This window comes from Helianthus annuus, chromosome 15, assembly GCF_002127325.2.
Source record: "Helianthus annuus cultivar XRQ/B chromosome 15, HanXRQr2.0-SUNRISE, whole genome shotgun sequence".
Lineage (NCBI taxonomy): Eukaryota > Viridiplantae > Streptophyta > Magnoliopsida > Asterales > Asteraceae > Helianthus > Helianthus annuus.
The window spans coordinates 70028083-70047803 of NC_035447.2; the positions used below are offsets into that span (position 1 = coordinate 70028083).

The 19721-nt window shown below is 40.7% G+C and overlaps 1 protein-coding gene and 1 long non-coding RNA gene across 7 annotated transcripts; both read left to right on the top strand.

The window, feature by feature from the left end:
* Positions 1-10243: 10243 nt before the first annotated feature.
* LOC110911847 (pentatricopeptide repeat-containing protein At4g21705, mitochondrial) lies at positions 10244-14047 on the top strand. The gene is made up of 2 exons (XM_022156495.2): positions 10244-10635; positions 12587-14047. Exons 1-2 carry the CDS (start codon positions 10369-10371, stop codon positions 13829-13831), a joined length of 1512 nt encoding a protein of 503 aa, XP_022012187.1. The 5' UTR covers positions 10244-10368; the 3' UTR covers positions 13832-14047.
* Positions 14048-15356: 1309 nt separating this feature from the next.
* LOC110911848 lies at positions 15357-19425 on the top strand. 6 transcript variants are annotated; one of them, XR_002577408.2, is made up of 9 exons: positions 15357-15676; positions 15798-16093; positions 16607-16643; positions 17271-17398; positions 17491-17527; positions 17781-17990; positions 18068-18619; positions 18878-19041; positions 19119-19425. It is a non-coding gene; the product is annotated as an uncharacterized LOC110911848 (long non-coding RNA). The 6 variants fall into 6 exon arrangements; XR_002577407.2 differs by having other exon boundaries at positions 18901-19041; XR_002577405.2 differs by lacking the exon at positions 18878-19041.
* Positions 19426-19721: the final 296 nt, after the last annotated feature.

The window sequence follows — 19721 nt, forward strand, 5'->3', positions numbered from 1 at the left end:
ATAGACATTGACGGTTTTCAGGGCACATAAACATGACTACAGTCAGCAGTCGATATGGTAACGAGTCTAGTGTACGCATGGGGTAGCCCCCACGGCCGAAATGCCTGATAACTAACATGGGGTAGCCCCCACGGCTGGAATGCCAGAGTAACTGGGAATGAACAAGTCACGTTTTTAAACTATGGGGTAACCCCCACGGCAGGATGCCAGTTAAAGGAAACTGTTTCGAAACAACTAAAACGAACACCCAACTGTGAACTCACTCAACTAGTTGTTGACTCGTTACTACATGCTTTGCAGGACCATAGGTACTCAGCTGGAGCTTGCATGGAGGAGGGTCGTTGTGGGACACGGATTGCTGCGTGCCATGTTCTATTTGAAAACATTTGAACTTATGTTATAACTTTAAACTTATGCTTCCGCTTACAACTTAAACTTGGTTTGTTGGAACACCAATCGTATTGGTTAAACTTTTATGATTATTTATATGCTTGTTCAGTATGATTGGTGGCTGGATCCTGGTCAGTCACGCCTCCAAGCGGTAGTACTCCGCGGGCGGATTTTGGGGGTGTGACAGATTGGTATCAGAGCCATTGGTTATAGTGAACTAGGTTTTAATAAAGGAGAAACGTTTTTGTTAAAACCAGACTATAACCGGTTTAGTGCTCAACGGTCCACAACGACACTTCACTCCACATGCAAGGCTCGACATTCTAGGTGATATGGTATGTGTATATTGCCTACTTGTTTGTTACATAGTACATTGCCCATGGTATGCTTGATTGGTATAAATATTGTTGTTTGAACACGTGTGTGCTCGCTCTATGCTACTATCGTACTTTCGCGAACGTCTCTCACTCGTGTTACTCTTGATATGAAGAATCATGTCTGGACGCGTTAACATGACACAAGCCCAGTTGACGGCTTTGATCAACGAACGAGTGGCCGCAGCACTCGCAGCTGCATACGCAGGAGGTATATCCTGCAGTCCAAACTTATCCTAGGATCTTTAGGATCCTACTCTCGTGAACCAACCTTTGTGTTAAACTGTGTCTTTCTTTCACCTACCTTAGGTCAACATGCTCAGGCACCGGTGTGCACTTTTAAGACCTTTATGGACTGTCGACCCACTACTTTTAGCGGAACTGAAGGAGCAGTAGGTCTCCTACACTGGTTTGAGAAACTAGAATCTGTGTTCGAAATGTGTGAATGCCCCGAAGCGCGCAGGGTGAAGTATGCTACTGGTACTCTCGAGGGTTTGGCCCTCACATGGTGGAAGGCTCAAGTGCAAATGCTGGGGTTGGTTGCTGCCAACGCCACCCCATGGGAAACTTTCAAGGAAATGGTCAAGGAGGAATACTGCAGTCGCGATGACATCCATAAGTTGGAAGATGAGTTTTACAACCTCAAGATGACGGGGTCAGAGATTGAGGCGTATACTAAGAGATCGCATGAGCTTGCCTTGTTGTGTCCTACTATGGTGGACCCTCCGTATAAGCGAATTGAACTCTATCTCAAGGGCTTGGTGCCAGAGATCCAAAGTCATGTGACTTCAGCAAACTTGACCACTATCCAGCAGGTTGTTCAGTTGGCTCACCGTCTTACTGATCAGGCGGTGGAGCAGAACAAGTTACCAAAGCGCATAGGTGCTGCAACTACTTCTGGTACCTCTAGTGAGAACAAACGGAAATGGGATGGAACTTCAAGCAAGGGTTCAACTTCTGTGCAATCTCAGTCTCAGCAGAGAAAGACTGACGACCACAAGAGCCCCAGTCAGCAATCGTCTGGTGGTCAAAGTCATCGTGGGTACAAGGGGAATCACCCCAAATGCAATCGTTGCAACCTACACCACAGTGGGCCATGCACCAGGGGCAACTGTCATCGGTGCAACAAGCCTGGTCATGTTGCAAAGGATTGCAGAAGCGCATACCCCGCCAATCAGAATCGTCAGCAACCTCAACAGAATCAGCGGCAGCAACAGGGTAATAACAAAGGATGCTTTCAGTGTGGAGCTGAAGGCCACTTCAAGAAAGATTGTCCCCAACTGAACCAGAACAACAACAACAACAATCAGGGGAATGGTAACAATGGGAACAACAACAACAACAATGGTGCCAGGGGGCGAGTGTTCGTGATTGGTCAAGGTGAAGCAAGGAATGATCCCAACGTGGTGACGGGTAAGTTCCTTCTCGACGACTTTTATGTTACAGTCTTATTTGATTCGGGTGCCGATACTAGCTATGTGTCACTAGAAGTTAGTAAAATGCTTAAGCGTATTCCAACACCCCTGAGCGACAAGCACACTGTAGAGCTAGCTAATGGTAAGAGTTTGGAGGCATCGCACGTAGTCAAAGGTTGCAAACTTGTCCTCGCTAACCAGACCTTCTTTATTGACCTTATTCCTATCGTCTTGGGTAGTTTCGACGTTGTCATTGGGATGGATTGGTTATCCCAACACCGAGCAGAGATTCTTTGCAACGAGAAGATCGTTCGTATTCCTGGTTTTGGTAATGAACCTCTCCTGATTCGTGGCGACAAGAGAAGTGCTGTTGAGAACATCATCTCTCTTCTTAAGGCCCAGAAGTGCTTACGAAAGGGCCACACTGCGATTTTGGCTCTAGTTACTGATACCACAGAGAAGGAGAAGAAGCTAGAAGATTTTCCAGTTGTACGTGACTATCCTGAGGTATTCCCTGAGGAATTACCTGGTCTTCCGCCCCATCGCCAAGTCGAGTTTCAGATTGAACTAGCTCCTGGAGCTGCGCCTATAGCCCGTGCACCTTATCGTTTAGCTACATCAGAATTGGAAGAACTCTCCACGCAACTACAAGAACTCTTGGATAAGGGTTTCATTCGTCCTAGCTCATCGCCTTGGGGAGCCCCAGTACTATTTGTGAAGAAAAAGGACGGTACCTTCAGAATGTGTATCGACTATCGTGAACTCAACAAGGTGACTGTGAAGAACCGTTATCCTCTACCGCGCATTGACGACTTGTTCGACCAGTTGCAGGGGTCGAGCTACTATTCAAAGATCGACCTGAGATCGGGATATCACCAGCTGAGAGTTCGAGAAGAGGATGTCTCTAAGACAACCTTTAGAACTCGATATGGGCACTATGAGTTTTTGGTCATGCCGTTTGGGCTGACGAACGCACCCGTAGTTTTCATGGACTTGATGAACCGAGTGTGCAAGCCTTACCTGGACAAGTTCGTTATAGTCTTCATCGACGACATCCTGATCTATTCTAAGAGTCAGGAGGAACACGAACAGCATCTACGACTTATTTTGGAACTTCTTCGAACAGAACAGCTTTATGCAAAGTTCTCGAAATGCGACTTCTGGCTTCGTGAAGTTCATTTCCTAGGACATGTGGTGAACAAGGATGGGATTCACATTGATCCATCCAAAGTAGACTCTATTAAAAACTGGCCTGCACCTCGTACGCCAAAGGAAATTCGCCAATTCTTGGGATTGGCAGGTTACTACAGGAGATTCATTAAGGATTTTTCTAAGATCGCGCAGCCTCTCACCTTGTTAACGCAGAAAGGCGTTGTCTATCATTGGGGAAAAGCGCAGGAGTTAGCTTTTCAGCAGCTAAAGGATAGACTCTGTAGTGCACCTATCCTTTCACTGCCAGAGGGCACAGAAGATTTTGTGGTTTACTGTGATGCATCAATTCAAGGTCTTGGTTGTGTATTGATGCAACGAGATAAAGTCATAGCCTACGCCTCATGACAACTCAAAGTTCACGAGAAGAACTACACTACGCATGATTTAGAGCTGGGAGCTGTTGTTTTCGCACTTAAGTTATGGCGGCATTACCTGTACGGAACCAAGTGCGCAATCTACACTGACCACAGGAGCCTAGAGCACATATTCAAGCAGAAGGAACTGAATATGCGGCAACGACGATGGGTCGAATTACTGAATGACTACGAGTGCTCTATCAGGTATCACCCGGGCAAGGCCAATGTTGTGGCTGACGCCCTCAGTCGGAAGGACACTGCGCCTAAGCGCGTGAGAGCTCTACAACTCACGATCCATTCTAGTCTACCTTCACAAATACGAGCTGCTCAGATAGAAGCACTGAAACCAGAAAACGTAAGGGCCGAAGCCCTACGCGGGTCAAGACAACGCTTGGAACAGAAGGAAGACGGTGCTTACTACGTAACAGGACGCATTTGGGTCCCACTCTATGGCGACTTACGAGAACTTGTGATGGATGAAGCGCACAGATCTCGCTACTCGGTACACCCTGGTTCGGACAAGATGTACCACGATATTAAAACTACGTATTGGTGGCCTAGCATGAAGGCCCACATAGCAACTTACGTCAGCAAGTGTTTGACTTGTGCGCGAGTCAAGACGGAATATCAGAAACCCTCAGGCCTACTCCAACAACCAGAGATACCACAATGGAAATGGGAGCAAATTTCCATGGATTTCGTTACTGGCCTACCTAGATCACAGCGCGGAAACGATACTATCTGGGTGATTGTGGATCGACTTACAAAGTCCGCACACTTCTTGGCAATTAAGGAAACAGATAAATTCTCCACTTTAGCGGAAATATACCTCAAGGAAGTTGTTTCGAGGCACGGGGTGCCCACCTCTATCATCTCTGATCGAGATGCACGTTTTACTTCGGAACTGTGGCAAGCAATGCACAAGTCTTTTGGCTCACGTCTAGATATGAGCACAGCGTATCACCCGCAGACGGACGGGCAGTCCGAGCGCACTATTCAGACCTTAGAAGACATGCTTCGTGCATGTGTAATCGACTTTGGCAACAGCTGGGAAAAGCATCTGCCACTTGTGGAATTCTCGTATAATAATAGCTACCACACCAGCATTAAAGCTGCTCCGTTTGAGGCATTGTACGGACGTAAATGCCGGTCACCTCTTTGTTGGGCAGAGGTGGGGGATAGTCAAATCACTGGTCCAGAACATGTGGTAGACACTACTGAGCGGATTGCTCAAATACGACAACGCATGGCGGCCGCTCGTGACCGTCAGAAGGCCTACGCTGATAAGGGTAGGAAACCCCTTGAGCTCCAGGTTGGGGAGCGGGTATTACTCAAAGTTTCACCCTGGAAGGGTGTGGTTCGTTTTGGTAAACGAGGCAAACTCAACCCACGATACGTTGGACCTTTCGAAATCATTGAGAAAATAGGCAAGGTGGCCTACAGACTGAACTTACCAGCAGAACTCGGTGCAATTCACAACGTTTTCCATGTGTCGAATCTGAAGAAGTGTCTGTCAGATGAGACCCACGTAGTTCCTCTAAAGGAACTCACGATCGACGAACAGTTGAAATTCGTTGAGGAACCAGTCGAAATCACGGACCGGGATGTTAAGGTCCTCAAGAGCACTAGAATACCTCTCGTTCGAGTTCGTTGGAACTCACGTCGCGGCCCAGAGTTCACCTGGGAGCGCGAAGACCGGATGAAACAAAAGTATCCCCAACTGTTTGCAAACGGTACGACCACTACTGAGGCTGAAGCTACGGAATTTCGGGACGAAATTCCAGATCAACGGGGGGTGGATATGACACCCCAGGATAACCGGGAAAACCATACGACTTAACTAGCTTCCTCAGTGAGTGCCATCAAATTTCGGGACGAAATTTCTTTCAACTTGGGGATGATGTGACAACTCGAAATCTAGAACCTTCGATGTATCTTGATGTAACGTGTTTGAACATGTATGACTAATTGAATCGTTGAATTATATGATTTATGTGTGTACATTCTATGTGACTATGTGCTATGTGTATACGTATGCGTGTATGTATGCGACCAGAGACAACAAGGACCCGACTCGAGACCATGTGGTCTCGAGTGAACAGTAATCGGTTTGGGCCTTTGGCCGGTTGGGCCATTTGGGCCGTAAACCCTCATCCGAAACCCTTTAGGGTGCACCACTTGAACTAGCATATATACCACCCCTCTAGCCAACTTTGCCATTCTTTGGGCAACCATACACACTCACTCTCCTACATACACACTCCCCTACTAAAACCCTAAGAACACAAACACACATCATTTTCGGATCCAATCGGTTAGCACTAGGATTTTCGGCTCAAGCTTGGAAATCGACACTTGGAGTTCACCTTTCCTACCTCTTAACCGGTTAGTGATTCTTATTGTGTTTATGCTTGGATTGATGATTATGACATTATGGTTGTTTGCTAAGTTGTTGCACATGAAATGATTGTTATGATAAAAATGTTACTTGAAAGAAAATAGCTACTTGTTGAACAAAGGATGATGATATTATGTGCATGGTTGTGATAAATCGGTTAACATATATTATATGGCGAGTTGTGATATTTTGTGTCTAAATGAAGTTTGAACCACTAGTAATCGATGTTCATAAAACCGGTTTGCACTTGGCATGTAATCGGATTAGTATAAAAACCGAGCTTGTGGTGTTATGCTAAATGTTTTGATGCTTGTTCATAATTTTGGTAGAATAAGGGTTGAATGTGTTATGAATATGTTTTGAATATATGAAGAACTTGATGAATGTGTTTGAATACATGAAGAACAACTTGAATATGCTAAGAAAGTGTGTTGAATATTTGAAATCTGCACTGTTTGATCCGATTTGGGTAAATATTAGACAACAAAACATGTTTAGTGGATAGTACATAATTCTGCATGAATTCTATTGGATAGTACAATCTGTGCAGAATCAGCAACTGTTGGGGAGTCGAGACCCCCGGTTGCGACTCGAAACCTCCATGTTGCGACACCAGTTGCGAGTCGTGAACACCTGGTTGCGACCCGCAACCATAACATGACAAGCCGAGACCACAGGTTGCGAGTCCCATTGCGACTCGAAACCTTAGCATGATCAGCCGAAACCATGGTTGCGACATAGGTTGCGACTCGCAACCATCCATGATCAACACAAACAACATAACCCGCAACCATGCTTGCGAGTCCGGTTACGACTCGAAACCACACTTGTTGGGCTTGCTTAGTTATGGGCCTACGTTAATGGGCCGGACTTATGGGCTTCTGTGTTAACTGTTTAAAACGTGTTTGGGCTTAAGTAATTGGGCTGAACATATGGGCTATACGTGCTACTGTTAACTGAATATGTTGTGCACTGTTGTTGAAACTGCCATGATAGGACTTGTATGCCATGATCGTTACATGCGTATAAATACGTGTAGTTATACGTGCACTGCCTGGTCTGAATCTGATATGAATGGTATCTATGTTAGGACGTAATTGACTACTTACGACTTGATTGACCTTCCCGTGTTACTACCGAGCAAACCAAGGTGAGTTCACACCCTTTACAAAGCATGGGATTCCCTGGGTTGGGAACGGGGTAAGGAACGTGGATTCCTCGTCCTCCTTGGGCAGGACCGTTATGGTTCAGGAATGTGATTCCTCGTCCGGACGGACGGATAACTCGTACTAGACCAAAACTCTATCACGAAGTCCCTCCTTTTTATATCGACTTAATCGCCGGGCCAATGGCGAGCGGGTCATTAGTTAGATAGCGCTATTTAGGTCTGACAAACCTCACACCGTGCCGCAGAGGACGGGCGTGAACTAATGGATCTGGGGCACGTCAATGATGATAGACATTGACGGTTTTCAGGGCACATAAACATGACTACAGTCAGCAGTCGATATGGTAACGAGTCTAGTGTACGCATGGGGTAGCCCCCACGGCCGAAATGCCTGATAACTAACATGGGGTAGCCCCCACGGCTGGAATGCCAGAGTAACTGGGAATGAACAAGTCACGTTTTTAAACTATGGGGTAACCCCCACGGCAGGATGCCAGTTAAAGGAAACTGTTTCGAAACAACTAAAACGAACACCCAACTGTGAACTCACTCAACTAGTTGTTGACTCGTTACTACATGCTTTGCAGGACCATAGGTACTCAGCTGGAGCTTGCATGGAGGAGGGTCGTTGTGGGACACGGATTGCTGCGTGCCATGTTCTATTTGAAAACATTTGAACTTATGTTATAACTTTAAACTTATGCTTCCGCTTACAACTTAAACTTGGTTTGTTGGAACACCAATCGTATTGGTTAAACTTTTATGATTATTTATATGCTTGTTCAGTATGATTGGTGGCTGGATCCTGGTCAGTCACGCCTCCAAGCGGTAGTACTCCGCGGGCGGATTTTGGGGGTGTGACAGTTTCCCACCTAATAGCGCTATCAACTAATTACCCCATTGCCCTCCAGGCAATAACCAAAACCGATTAAGTTGTTTACCCAAAGTTTCCCTTCCAAATGTTTACCAGTTGTCCCAAACCACCGGGACGCATGCTTGAGAAAATGCGTTGAACTCACCTGGGGTTGCTCGGTATGATACACGAAAAGATTCAGTTAAGCTACAATGTGATCAACCACGTCCTAGCATGTTTACCATACAAGTCAGGTTGGGTTCAAGCAAAGCACGTACGGTTACACAGAGTTAACACGTTGCAAACACGTAGAGATCATGGCAACACGTAATCAGTCAAGTACACTTTAACAGTTAATATTCCATTTAACTTGTGCAGTTAAAAATCAGCCCAATATTATCTGGCCCAACATGTTGTGCGGTTCACAACATGTTGTGCGATCCGCATAGTCCCGGCCCAAATAGCATAAGTGAACGGTACAACATATCCAGCCCAAATATTAAATCAACATTTCTTGTGCGGTCCGACTAATACCCAACCCACATATCATTCGGCCCAAATAGTTAAACAACATTCCCAATTGTGCGACTGGTCATGCCTTGTGCGATGTGACCTGGGTTGTGCGATTGGAACCTAGTGTTGTCCGGCCCACTAACTATCCAAACTGACTACGGCCCAACTATCAACAAAACGAAATTAACTAGTGCGGCCCAATAGATCATGTGCGATAGAAACATCTTGTGCAATTAACTTTGTGTGTCCGGCTCGTGCGACCAAGGATGCCTTGTGCGTCTGAAGTCATCTTGTGCGAGTGGGGCTTTGGGCTTTAAGGCCCAATCGACATGATAAGTCCAACAGTAATTTAGACGACTTGTGTGATTCATCAAACCTTGTGCGGTTGATAACATCTTGTGTGATCCGAAAATTATGCCTTTTAGTTATATCGTTTCCATATTCAAATTGGTCAACAGTCAAACCATTACCTATTACAATAGTTACCAAACTTGCAATTTAGAAATCACCAAATTAACAGTTTTTGATTACTCAATAATCGATCAAGGCAAGGATTTTTAACAACAATTCATATGAACCCTAAACACAATCAAAACATGTGCACCATGATCACAACACTTAACCGTATACTAGCATGCAACCACTTATACTACATTCGAACAGGAACACATCACATCCTAGCCGAGTAACATGTTCATTAAATTCTTGCCTAACATCATGAAGTTCCGAATCATACTAACATTATCGAATACTTATATGAACCGATTTTTATGAACACACCATCATACCAAATCATAGCAATCGCAATATCAATTAGCATAAGATCACAACATCAATTGACATAATATCATAGAAATCGTAACATCATGGCAACTAATCGAAAGTGTAAAACTAACCGAAGTGTTTTATGCAGTGGATCAAGATACGAAGCCTTGGGTTGAAAGAGTTGTTGCCGTCGCATAGAAGAGGAGAAGAGGGAACTAGGGTTTTGTGTGTGATAGTGTTTTTGTAAATATGAGAAAGCTACAAACACCCTAAGTGTTATACGTGCGAGGTGGGTGGGCCGAACCCATGCATGGGCCGCCCTTAAGAGTTCGGTCACAATCAATCCGGCCCAATGGCCTTGTGCGATTGGTACATGTTGTGCGGTTCGGTTCGTGTAACATTCGCATAACATAACATACACACATAAAGCACATAGTAACATAACGTTCATTAAATCAAAGTATCACATAGGCACGTAACGTCACATTGTAGGTCTAAAGTGCGAGTTGTCACATTTTTTCACTCGGATATCGCTCTTAAAAGCTTAAATACAAGTAAAAAAGTGTTGCAGCGTAACTTATTGTCCGTTTACTTATTATGTAATTTCGCTTAAGTGAAATAATTTGAATAAAAAATACAAGCAATAGCTCTTCAATTCATAGAAGTTTGGGTGGCCCAAATATTTTCACACAAACAAAATTAGACTTATTAGCCCAAATAAGCCTGGGCTCATAGTCCAAACCTCAAGTCTAAAAAAAGCCCAATACTTTCATCACAAACTTTACCAAAACAAAAGTACTACGTACAAAGCACAGAGTACAACATATTTCATCAGCAAAACCCTTGCTCACAAAACCTCTACCGTTCTTCACCCCTACACTCAAAACCCTACTCAAACAATCCCTCAAATTGAACGATTTCAAGATGTTAGCAATAGCAAACCGATTAAGAAACCTGCAAAACATAAAAACCCGATCATTCACGACTGCTACAATCGCTCGACATGAAACTAACAGTAGCAAGAAGAAGGTTTCATTGTATTCGAAAATTAGCCCACTTGGAAACCCTAATTTGGCGATGACACCGGAGCTAGATGAATGGGTTGATACAGGGAAGAAGGTGCGAGCCTCTGAGGTTAAGCAGATTATTCATGATCTTCGTAAACGCAGACGGTTCCATCATGCATTGGAGGTTATTAATACTCTGTTTTCTTTTTGTTGATTTAATTTTTCTCTTTGTACATAGAGATTACAATCTTGTTAAAAGAATTTTGTTTATTTAATTAAATTATTTGTGTGATTTTTTTTTTTTTTTTGGTATATAGTGAAAACGAAATTTATGGGTTATGGGTTTGGACTGAGCGGGTTCGGGTCAAACAGACGGAAACATTTAGCTAAACTGGTTGGGTTTGTGTCAAATGGAGGGGTTGCGGGTTGATATGTTACACCCATTTTTATGTCATAGCTTAGGCTGGTTGGCTTTTTTGCATATGTTATGTATGTGGTTAGGAAGAAATGTGTGGGTTTGGGTTTAGTCTAACGGGTTCGGGGGAACCCACAAACATATCTAGCTAAACGGATCCGGTTTGGGTCAGCCTGATGGGTTGTGGGTTGACATGTTAAACCCATCTTTTGTGTGATAGCTTAGACTGGTTGGCTTTTTGCATACATTATGTATGTAGTTAAAAAAATTAGTGGGTATGGGTTTTAGGTTGACGGGGTGCGGGTTGAACCCACGACGCATTTTGGTCAACGGGTTGGGATTGGGCCAACCTGACAGGTCGCGGGTTGAATTGTTAAACCTGTTTTTTAAGAGATAGCTTAGACTGGTTGGGTGTTATATGCAGGGGCGGACCCACATTGAACGGGTCGGGGTCCCCAGACCCCGATGTTTTTCAAAAAATTAGTAGATCTGGTATATTAAATTTTATAGGGACCCCATAAATACAATTAGTTGGACACCATAGAAAGAAAAGGAAAGTTGGTGTAGTGGTAAACCCCCCTCTTTACCAACAAGAGGCCATGGTTTCAATCCTTGTGTAGCCTGCTTTTCTGTCTTTTTTTTAATCTAATTCAAACCTCGCTCTGACCTAACCCGAACGAAGACCGACCCGAAAATTTGAACGTTTTGTTATGAAAATTTTGAACACCGAAAAAATGGACCCCATTGGAAAAAAATCTTGGGTCCGCCACTGGTTATATGCTAATATGTAAGAGTTAAATGAGTAATGGGCACCAGATTTATAGTTTAAACAGCAGGTTGTGTTTGTGTCAACCCGCGAATACGCATGTTGTGTTTGGGTTCATGTGTCTGACACGATTTTTCGAGTTTGTGTCGTGTTCGGGTTCATGTGTCTTGACACGATTTTTCGAGCTTGTGTCGTGTTTGGGTCATAGTTGTCACTTGTCAATAGCGGCTATAGCGACCGCTATAGCGCGCTATGTAGCGAAGCAACCAAGTGTCGCTATTTGGGTCATAGCGACCAATAGCGTGAATAGCGACAGTTAATTTTTTTTTTTTTTTTTTTTTGATGTAAATAGCAATTAGATATAGCTATAAAATAGCTGGATTTATAAGTTTTTGTTAAATATACACGTAAAATAGCATATATACCAAGGTATTTTGATATATATAAAAAATTTCAAAATTCTTTTTCTAGTGTATCGCTATATATAAAATAGCGGTCGCTATTTGTCGCTATTCGCTATGTAGAATATAGGTCCCTTGTCGCTATTCGCTATTAACAACTATGGTTTGGGCTCGTGTAAAGTTTTCCCTCTGGCAGGTCGCGGATTGACGTGTTAAACCCGTTTTTTATGTGGTAGGTTAGACTTGTTGCCGTGTTGAGTATCTTATGCTAAGTTTTAAAGGTTAAAAGAGAAATGGGCATCAGACTTTATAGTTTAAACAACAAACCATATTGTGTCAATTGTCAAACCATGCATAGGCGTGTTGTGTTCGGTTCATGTGTCCGACACAATTTTTGGGTTCATGTCATGTTTGTGTTTGTGTAAAATTTCCGTGTTTGACCTGCAAATACAACCTTTTAACATCACTTTCGACTAGAGTTACCTACATTTTTCTTGTAGTTGAGCGATTGTGCATTTACTTATACATATAATGGTATTTCATGCTGCAACAGGTTTCAGAGTGGATGAACAAGAAAGGCATTTGCGCATTTACACCTACAGACCATGCAGTGCAGTTGGACCTAATAGGCAAGGTCCACGGGTTCCTCGAGGCAGAAAAATACTTTAACGGTCTAGCTGAACAAGATAAAACCGGCAAGACGTACGGGGCCCTTCTTCATTGTTACGTCAGACAACGTGAAACCGAGAAAGCTCTTTCACACTTTCAAAAAATGAAGCAAAAAGGTTTCGTTTTATCACCCGTCACTTATAATGACATCATGAGCCTTTATATTCGTACCAATGAAGTCGATAAAGTTCATGACGTGTTAAACGAGATGAAAAAGAACGGTGTCTCTCCCGACAATTTAAGCTATAGAGCGTGCATAAGTTCATATGGGGGTAAAATGGACATTGAGGGTATGGAAAGTGTATTAAAGGAAATGGAGAACGATTCGAATATCGTCATGGATTGGAACACGTATACGGTTGTTGCAAACTGGTACATTGCGGGTAATCTTTTAGACAAGGCAAATAACGCCTTAAAGAAAGCTGAAAAACAGTTGGTTGAGAAAGACGGATTAGGGTACAACCATTTAATCTCGTTACATGCACGTTTAGGAAACAAAGATGATGTCGTTAGAGTATGGGGTCGGCAAAAGAGCGTGTGTAAGAGACAACTTAACCGCGACTATATCACAGTGGTGAAGTCACTAGTGATACTTGATGAGTTTGAAGAAGCCGAAAAGATATTAACAGAGTGGATTTCATCCGGAAATGTTTATGATTTTCGGGTCCCGAACATTATCATTAACGGATATTTGAAGAAAGGTTTGTGTGATAAAGCAAAGGACTTGCTTGATCGTTTGTCGAAGGACCAAAAGGTAACAATGCCCGATAGTTGGGGGTTGGTGGCGTTGGAATTCTTGAAAAAAGGCGATGTCGGGGCGTCTATAAGTTGTATGGAGACCCTGTTTTCTTTGCAGTTAGAGAAGAAGGATTGGAAAATCGACTCGAAAGTTTTTGAAAAGTTGTTGGATGGTATTGGTGAGAAGGCAGGCGTGAAAGATGTTGAATCATTGGTGCAGAAGTTGAAGAATTATGTGAAATTTGATAGGGGAATGTATCATAGTTTGATGAAAGGGTACATTAATGGTGGTAAAGAAATAGGCAAGGTTTTGGAAGACATGAAAGCTGATGGAATTGAAGAAGATGAAGAAACAAAGAGGATTCTTGTCTTGCAGCAGAACAAAGTTTAAGAACTCAAAATGGTGAATAACAAAGACCCCCCCGCCCCAAACCGCGCACACACATCTTGCTTTTTTTTCATTCTAGCTTAGTAGGTAAAACAATTCTGGATTCTTTGATATAATGTTGCAAGTTTTGTGGGCAAATTTGTAATTGTGTTGTATTGTATTGAAGGATTGTTATGATGCAATTTAACATTATGCTTTGATCCTCAGGGGCATTTACGACTTGTGAGCTAAGGTTATTAAAGCCATTGAAGTTTTATTATAGAGAATCTTTGAAGTTTTATTATAGAGAATCTTAGTTATTTTTTAAAAAAAATGAGTTAACAAGAGAAATATGGAAGGAATCTTTTTTAGCAAAGTATTTCAAACTAGAAAACTTTTTTTGGGTTGTTTCGATGAAACAATGAAGTGATATTACATCTTTACAAGTGTTTGAGCAAAGGTCATCCTTGTTCCTTCTTTGGTTAAAAAGCAGTCAAGGCGTTTGAATTTATTTTGATATCTCAATTCTAAGATAAAGAATTAAATCATTTTTTTTTTCTGATTGAATATGAATATGGATCAATCATGAAATAGTTTTTGTGAACGGCAAACACACCCCCTAAAATCTAATCTTAAAATCCACATATTGTCTACTTTATGAGACTTGAACTCACACCACTTTGATGAGGATAAACACATGATAACGCTAGGCCAAGAGGTCATCAACTATCACATAATACTTGTTCAAGAAAATTAGCAAGCTAGAGAGAATTTAAGTTCGTATTTAAATTTAGTAATAATAAGTATAGTAAAGTGATCATTGATCACTTTTTTTTAACGTGACTATTTAGTGATGATTTGTTTTAACCTGTAATAAGGAAATTGTAGTGACAATCTTTACAATATTAACACGTCTCACAATGTCTTAAATTTGAAGAGAAGTGCAATTTTAGATATGCAAGTGAGCTTCTTTTATATATGCAAGTGAGCTTCTTTGTAGATATAGAGATAAAAAGAAATCGTCATATATGAAGAAATTCTCATGGCCTCTCTGTTTACAACGTAAATTTATCATGGGTTATGTAACATTTGACATCTCGTAGTTTTCATCCTTTTTATAGCCGTTGTATCTAAAAAACAATGGTGATATTTGAGACGGACATATCTTATGAACCCAACATCTCTCATGCCAACGGCCTATGTGGAGCTGTGGAATTTGCCTAGATTTACAAGTTATGTGACAAATTTAACAAATTGTGTGGTTAATTAGTTTAAAGTTTATACTCTTCAACCCACACTTTGAAAACTGAGTTTAACGGTGAATGGTTTATGTCTTGGAACTGGTCGAGTTAGCGTATCTTATCTTACTAATATAATAAATCAAACCTTAGAAATCCTAGGTGTCAACATAACAAAGCATCCACGTTTGTTTTTTCTGAGGTGTCAACAAACCAGGCTTTCCACATTTGTTTCTCCTTACGTGTCAAATTTTCAGAATTTTTCTTTTTTTAATAAATTTCAAAGTCAAACTGTTGAGAACAGGCTTGAGACAAAAAGTCTGAACACTGCTCTGTCACTCATCACGTGAGCCCTTTTCAAATTTCAAATTACTACCTCTTTTCATTTTCGTTCTCTCTCTCCCTCAAAGATGATTTGGATCTGTGGATTCAAAAGGAAAAAGAATGTAGAGATGTGTTGTTGATCTACAATATCAGAGTGGAATCAAAATCCTTATCATTATCTTCATCTTCATCTTCCGACTTGATAAAGAGCTGGTGTGGGATCTGAGTTTGTTCTTCATCTAGGGTTTTGAGGGTTTTGATGATGAGAGCAATTGTGTGACGGGCTTGCCTTGCTCTCAAGAAATCGGTTAGTAATTTTTTTCTCACGATTATATGATTTCCTGTACCTAGGGTTTTGTTTAATTCAAAATTTGAATTCCTACGCATATCCCCAAACACCCATTATCTGCTTTTCTTTTCATTTGCAGAGGGAATAACCGAGAAGAGAGAGAGAGAGAGAGAGAGAGGGAGAGAGAGAGAGATAGAGACGAGAAGGAGAGTCAAGATACAACGAGGTTGAACGATGGCGGTAATAACTCAAGGTGTTCGGATCTGGAATCCTAGGGTTAGGCTCTTATGATTTTCATTTGGGGTTTTTTGTTCTGCAATTGAGGTTTCAAGCCGAAATCAGTGAAAATTACATCTGAATTGTTACAATCAAGCATACATGGTGTAGTCGTTGACCCTAATGTTGGAACTGTTTTGTGGTTTTCTGTTTGTAAAGGTATTAATCTTGAGTCTTACATCATTTATCGTGATTTATGTGCCCTAATTTAGGTTTTCATGTGAAGTCCTTTAGTTAAGAGTTTGAAGTTTAATTTTGGATCTATTTGTTTGTTTTTATCCAATCCATCATGAATGAAACGAAACCCTAGGTTAGTGATTTTAAAAGTGAAAATTTGTTGGTTAAATTTGCTGGGTTGGTGTTAAACCTGCAATATTGATAAAGTTACAATAGTGTAAAAATGAACAGTCCAGTATGCGAAATCAAACACACTTGACAAATCTGTAAGATAAAAAGGCAAATCTGATGGTTTTTGTGGTGGTGGTTTAGAGATCTGGTTGTAGCCGAGTGTTGTAGATACAAATGAAGATGCGGTATACATTAGCGGTTTACACGTCCTCATATGCATTCTATGAGTCTGTTTTCATTTACATTAGATTATGTAGTTAGGTTGACTTGTCTTCAACTTTTAGATTTTTATCCACACACTAACTCAGGTTTGATTTTGTTTAGGCTGGCTTTCTGGTTGGAATCACAAATATTGTACCAGGTATCATATCTTAGAATGGCCTTAATGCAATTTTAAAGCGTACATAACCAAGTCTTTATACGAGAACCTGGTTTATTTTATCACATATTGTTTGTGCCGCTTTTGACCCGTTTACTACTTTTGAATGCGTCAATATCTCTTACGGGTCAAATTAAAAACTCTTAGCTCATAATGAAAGAAATTTAGATCGGCTATGGTAACAATATATTTGTAATATTTTATTAATTGTTATTTATTAAGAAAACCAACAAAAAAAGTGTTTCAGATTAACCAAATTGACCTATTGTATAATACTGGTAATCCCATTTTGACTCGTAGTATGATTTAGTTGGACCCAAATATAACCCGTTGTATAATTTGTGTAGACCCAAATGAATCTATATGTGATTTTTTAACCAAGTCAACGAAACACCGAATGAATCATAATTGTCGGGTGTAGCGAAATGCTATAGCGGGCGTTATGCTCGCTATTAACGACAGTGCTCCTAAGTAATTGTATTAAAACACATAGATTATCATTGTCTTAATCATATATAGCATATTACTAGATTAGTGATGGTATACATTATCTTTCTGTACATAAAGTGTTTCGGGTCTGCATGGATTTTGACATGTTGTTTGTGGCAGTACGTGTCGAAATACGAAGGTGATTTGTTGGAAAAATGTTACTTTGCGGAGCATAAGCTCGAATGGGAAGTTATCGATGGCGGGCTAAAGAATAAAATCGAGATCGCATACCCAATTTCTTTAAGCAGGTAGTTGATCTTGAATTCTTGATTCATATTTTTTCTTCTTCATTGCTAGCAGATTGACAAATTACATTTTTTTATCCATTTTTTTCTTTTAGATTGGGACAAGAAAGGAACAAATTCAATGCTTAGAAGGTGGGATAGAGCTATTTCAATCTTTAATATAGATTATGATTTGTGATTGTAGGGGTGACTTAATGGGATGGTTTAGTAAGTGGTCAAAATGGGATCGAGTTAAAATGGTTTGTTTTTTTAGCGGTTTTAAATGTGCTGCATTGGGTTGGGATGACCTGCAATAACAATATTCTTTTATATATTATATAATAAAGGGCATGTTAAATATGATTAAAACACAAGCCTTTTTATGATTTGAGATAAAATTTTGTAGGAAACAGGTTTAGGAGGTTCCCATGGTAATATAAGAGCCAAAGCTGCAGAGGATGTAAGCACAATTTTTCAAAACAATCTAAAAAGTCAGCAATTGGTTATGGATGCAAATGGCACGAAGCCTTTGCTTTCGAATTTCACTTATGATGATGATGTCACCGTTCGGACCAAAGCACTTGGTGCAATCTTCAGTGAGTAGCTATTCGAAAGCGTATGTACCTTATTTTACCATTATCAAACATTCTTGTGATTGAATGATTAAATCGTGTTTTTAATTTTAAATTTCAGCTCTGATTAGGCACGAAGAAGGTATCGCCTGCTTACGACGCACCGCTACGAAAACCCTCACTTCCATTTCCTTCACCACTGTATTGTTTAATTTTTTAATTCATCTCAGAAGAAGGTTTGAATAACAAAAAAGCATCGTTGGATCATAATCTGGAATTGCGCTTAGGGGGAAGTTCAGCCTCAAATAGGCCAAAAAACATAGAATTTGGAAATACTCGTCAAGTCAAATTCAGTCGCCAATCTAACTCGATTCATTTTAGACTTGATAAGAAAAGTGTTTGCGGGTCAAGAGGACCCAACCCGTTAATCAACCCACCTTTATGTATGGACTACAGAGGGGGAGTCAAAAGTGAAAGAATAAAAAATAATCGGATGGACAAGACGAATCATGGATTAGCCAAGTAAATGGGCATATCTATAGAGCATGAAGGAGTTGATGTTCAAATAATAGCGTCGCTGGTGATGTTACTACTACCGGAGATAATTGAAAACAGTTGATCTCCGCTCGTGATGTTACTGCGCATGAGATAAGTGAAAGAAGTTGATCCTCAGGTAATAATGTTGCTGTAAGATAATGCATTAGTTCATTCTAATATCCTATTTAAACACATAAACAACGATAGACATCATCGAACTGTTTGGTATATTTAAACAATTGAGTCACAAGACCATATTCCACAAACATAATGTAGGTACATATAAGCTAACTAATTGTTTTTGAGTTTGATCTATTTGCTGATGATAGCCATGTCACAAGAGTACAAATATCCATGTATAAAAAATGTGATATTCACTTTATTTTTCTCTCAGTAAGGCTGCTTTTGCTTAAATAGGTGATTGTGTTAGAAACAAGTGTCATGCGAATATAGGACAATAGGATTGAGCTCGGTACCAACCGGTACCGAAAGTCCCAAAAAATGGGTACCGGAACCGAAAATACCCGGTACGGTATGGTTTAGTACCGGTATTTGAAGGTAAAAACCATAGGGTGACGTTACAATTCTTTTTTTCTTTGTGAATGTTGGTTAATTGGTTTTTTCCCTTCTAATAGGTTTATGTTCAATGGTCATGTGCAACTGTTGCAATGGGTCAAGCTGATTGATGCTGCTGAAGCAAGTGTGTTGTCCGGCTCGCCTAGAAGATAGGTTGTATGGGATGGAGGTGGAGGCACAAGAGAGTTCTCATATGGGATAATGTATCTATATTCATTTGTTTATATCCTACCTTAAAAAAGAGTACATATACACACCATATGTTATTTTTTTAAACTCGATGGCCTAACTTATTGACTGTCCTTTGCTTTAAAAGGTGTGAGCGGTTTTGGAAAGCTTATATGTGAGGATAGAGTACTTCACGTATGCGAGACGTTTGTATTTATAAACTACTAATGGTTTCTCTACTTATCGTATTTTAACTTTTTAAATTTTTACACACTAACGAGATTAAAATATTAAACTAAAAAAAACTTTATGTAAAACCAAAAAAGGTTTATGTAAAATCAAAAGAAACCTAAGTCTCAAGTATTACTCATATATAAATAGCTCATGCATAAGATACAAGTAATCGGTACATATTAACAAAATTGATTTGGGTCATTTTAGAATCCAGAGTGGCAATCTTTACATATCTTAAGAATTAATCATTTTGTCCTGTA

Excerpts from the sequence above, each read along its gene's own strand:
- LOC110911847 (XM_022156495.2), top strand. The coding sequence starts at position 10,369 with ATGTTAGCAATAGCAAACCGATTAAGAAACCTGCAAAACATAAAAACC. Across the intron at positions 10,636-12,586 it reads GGTTCCATCATGCATTGGAG|GTTTCAGAGTGGATGAACAA; the intron begins GTTATTAATACT and ends ATGCTGCAACAG.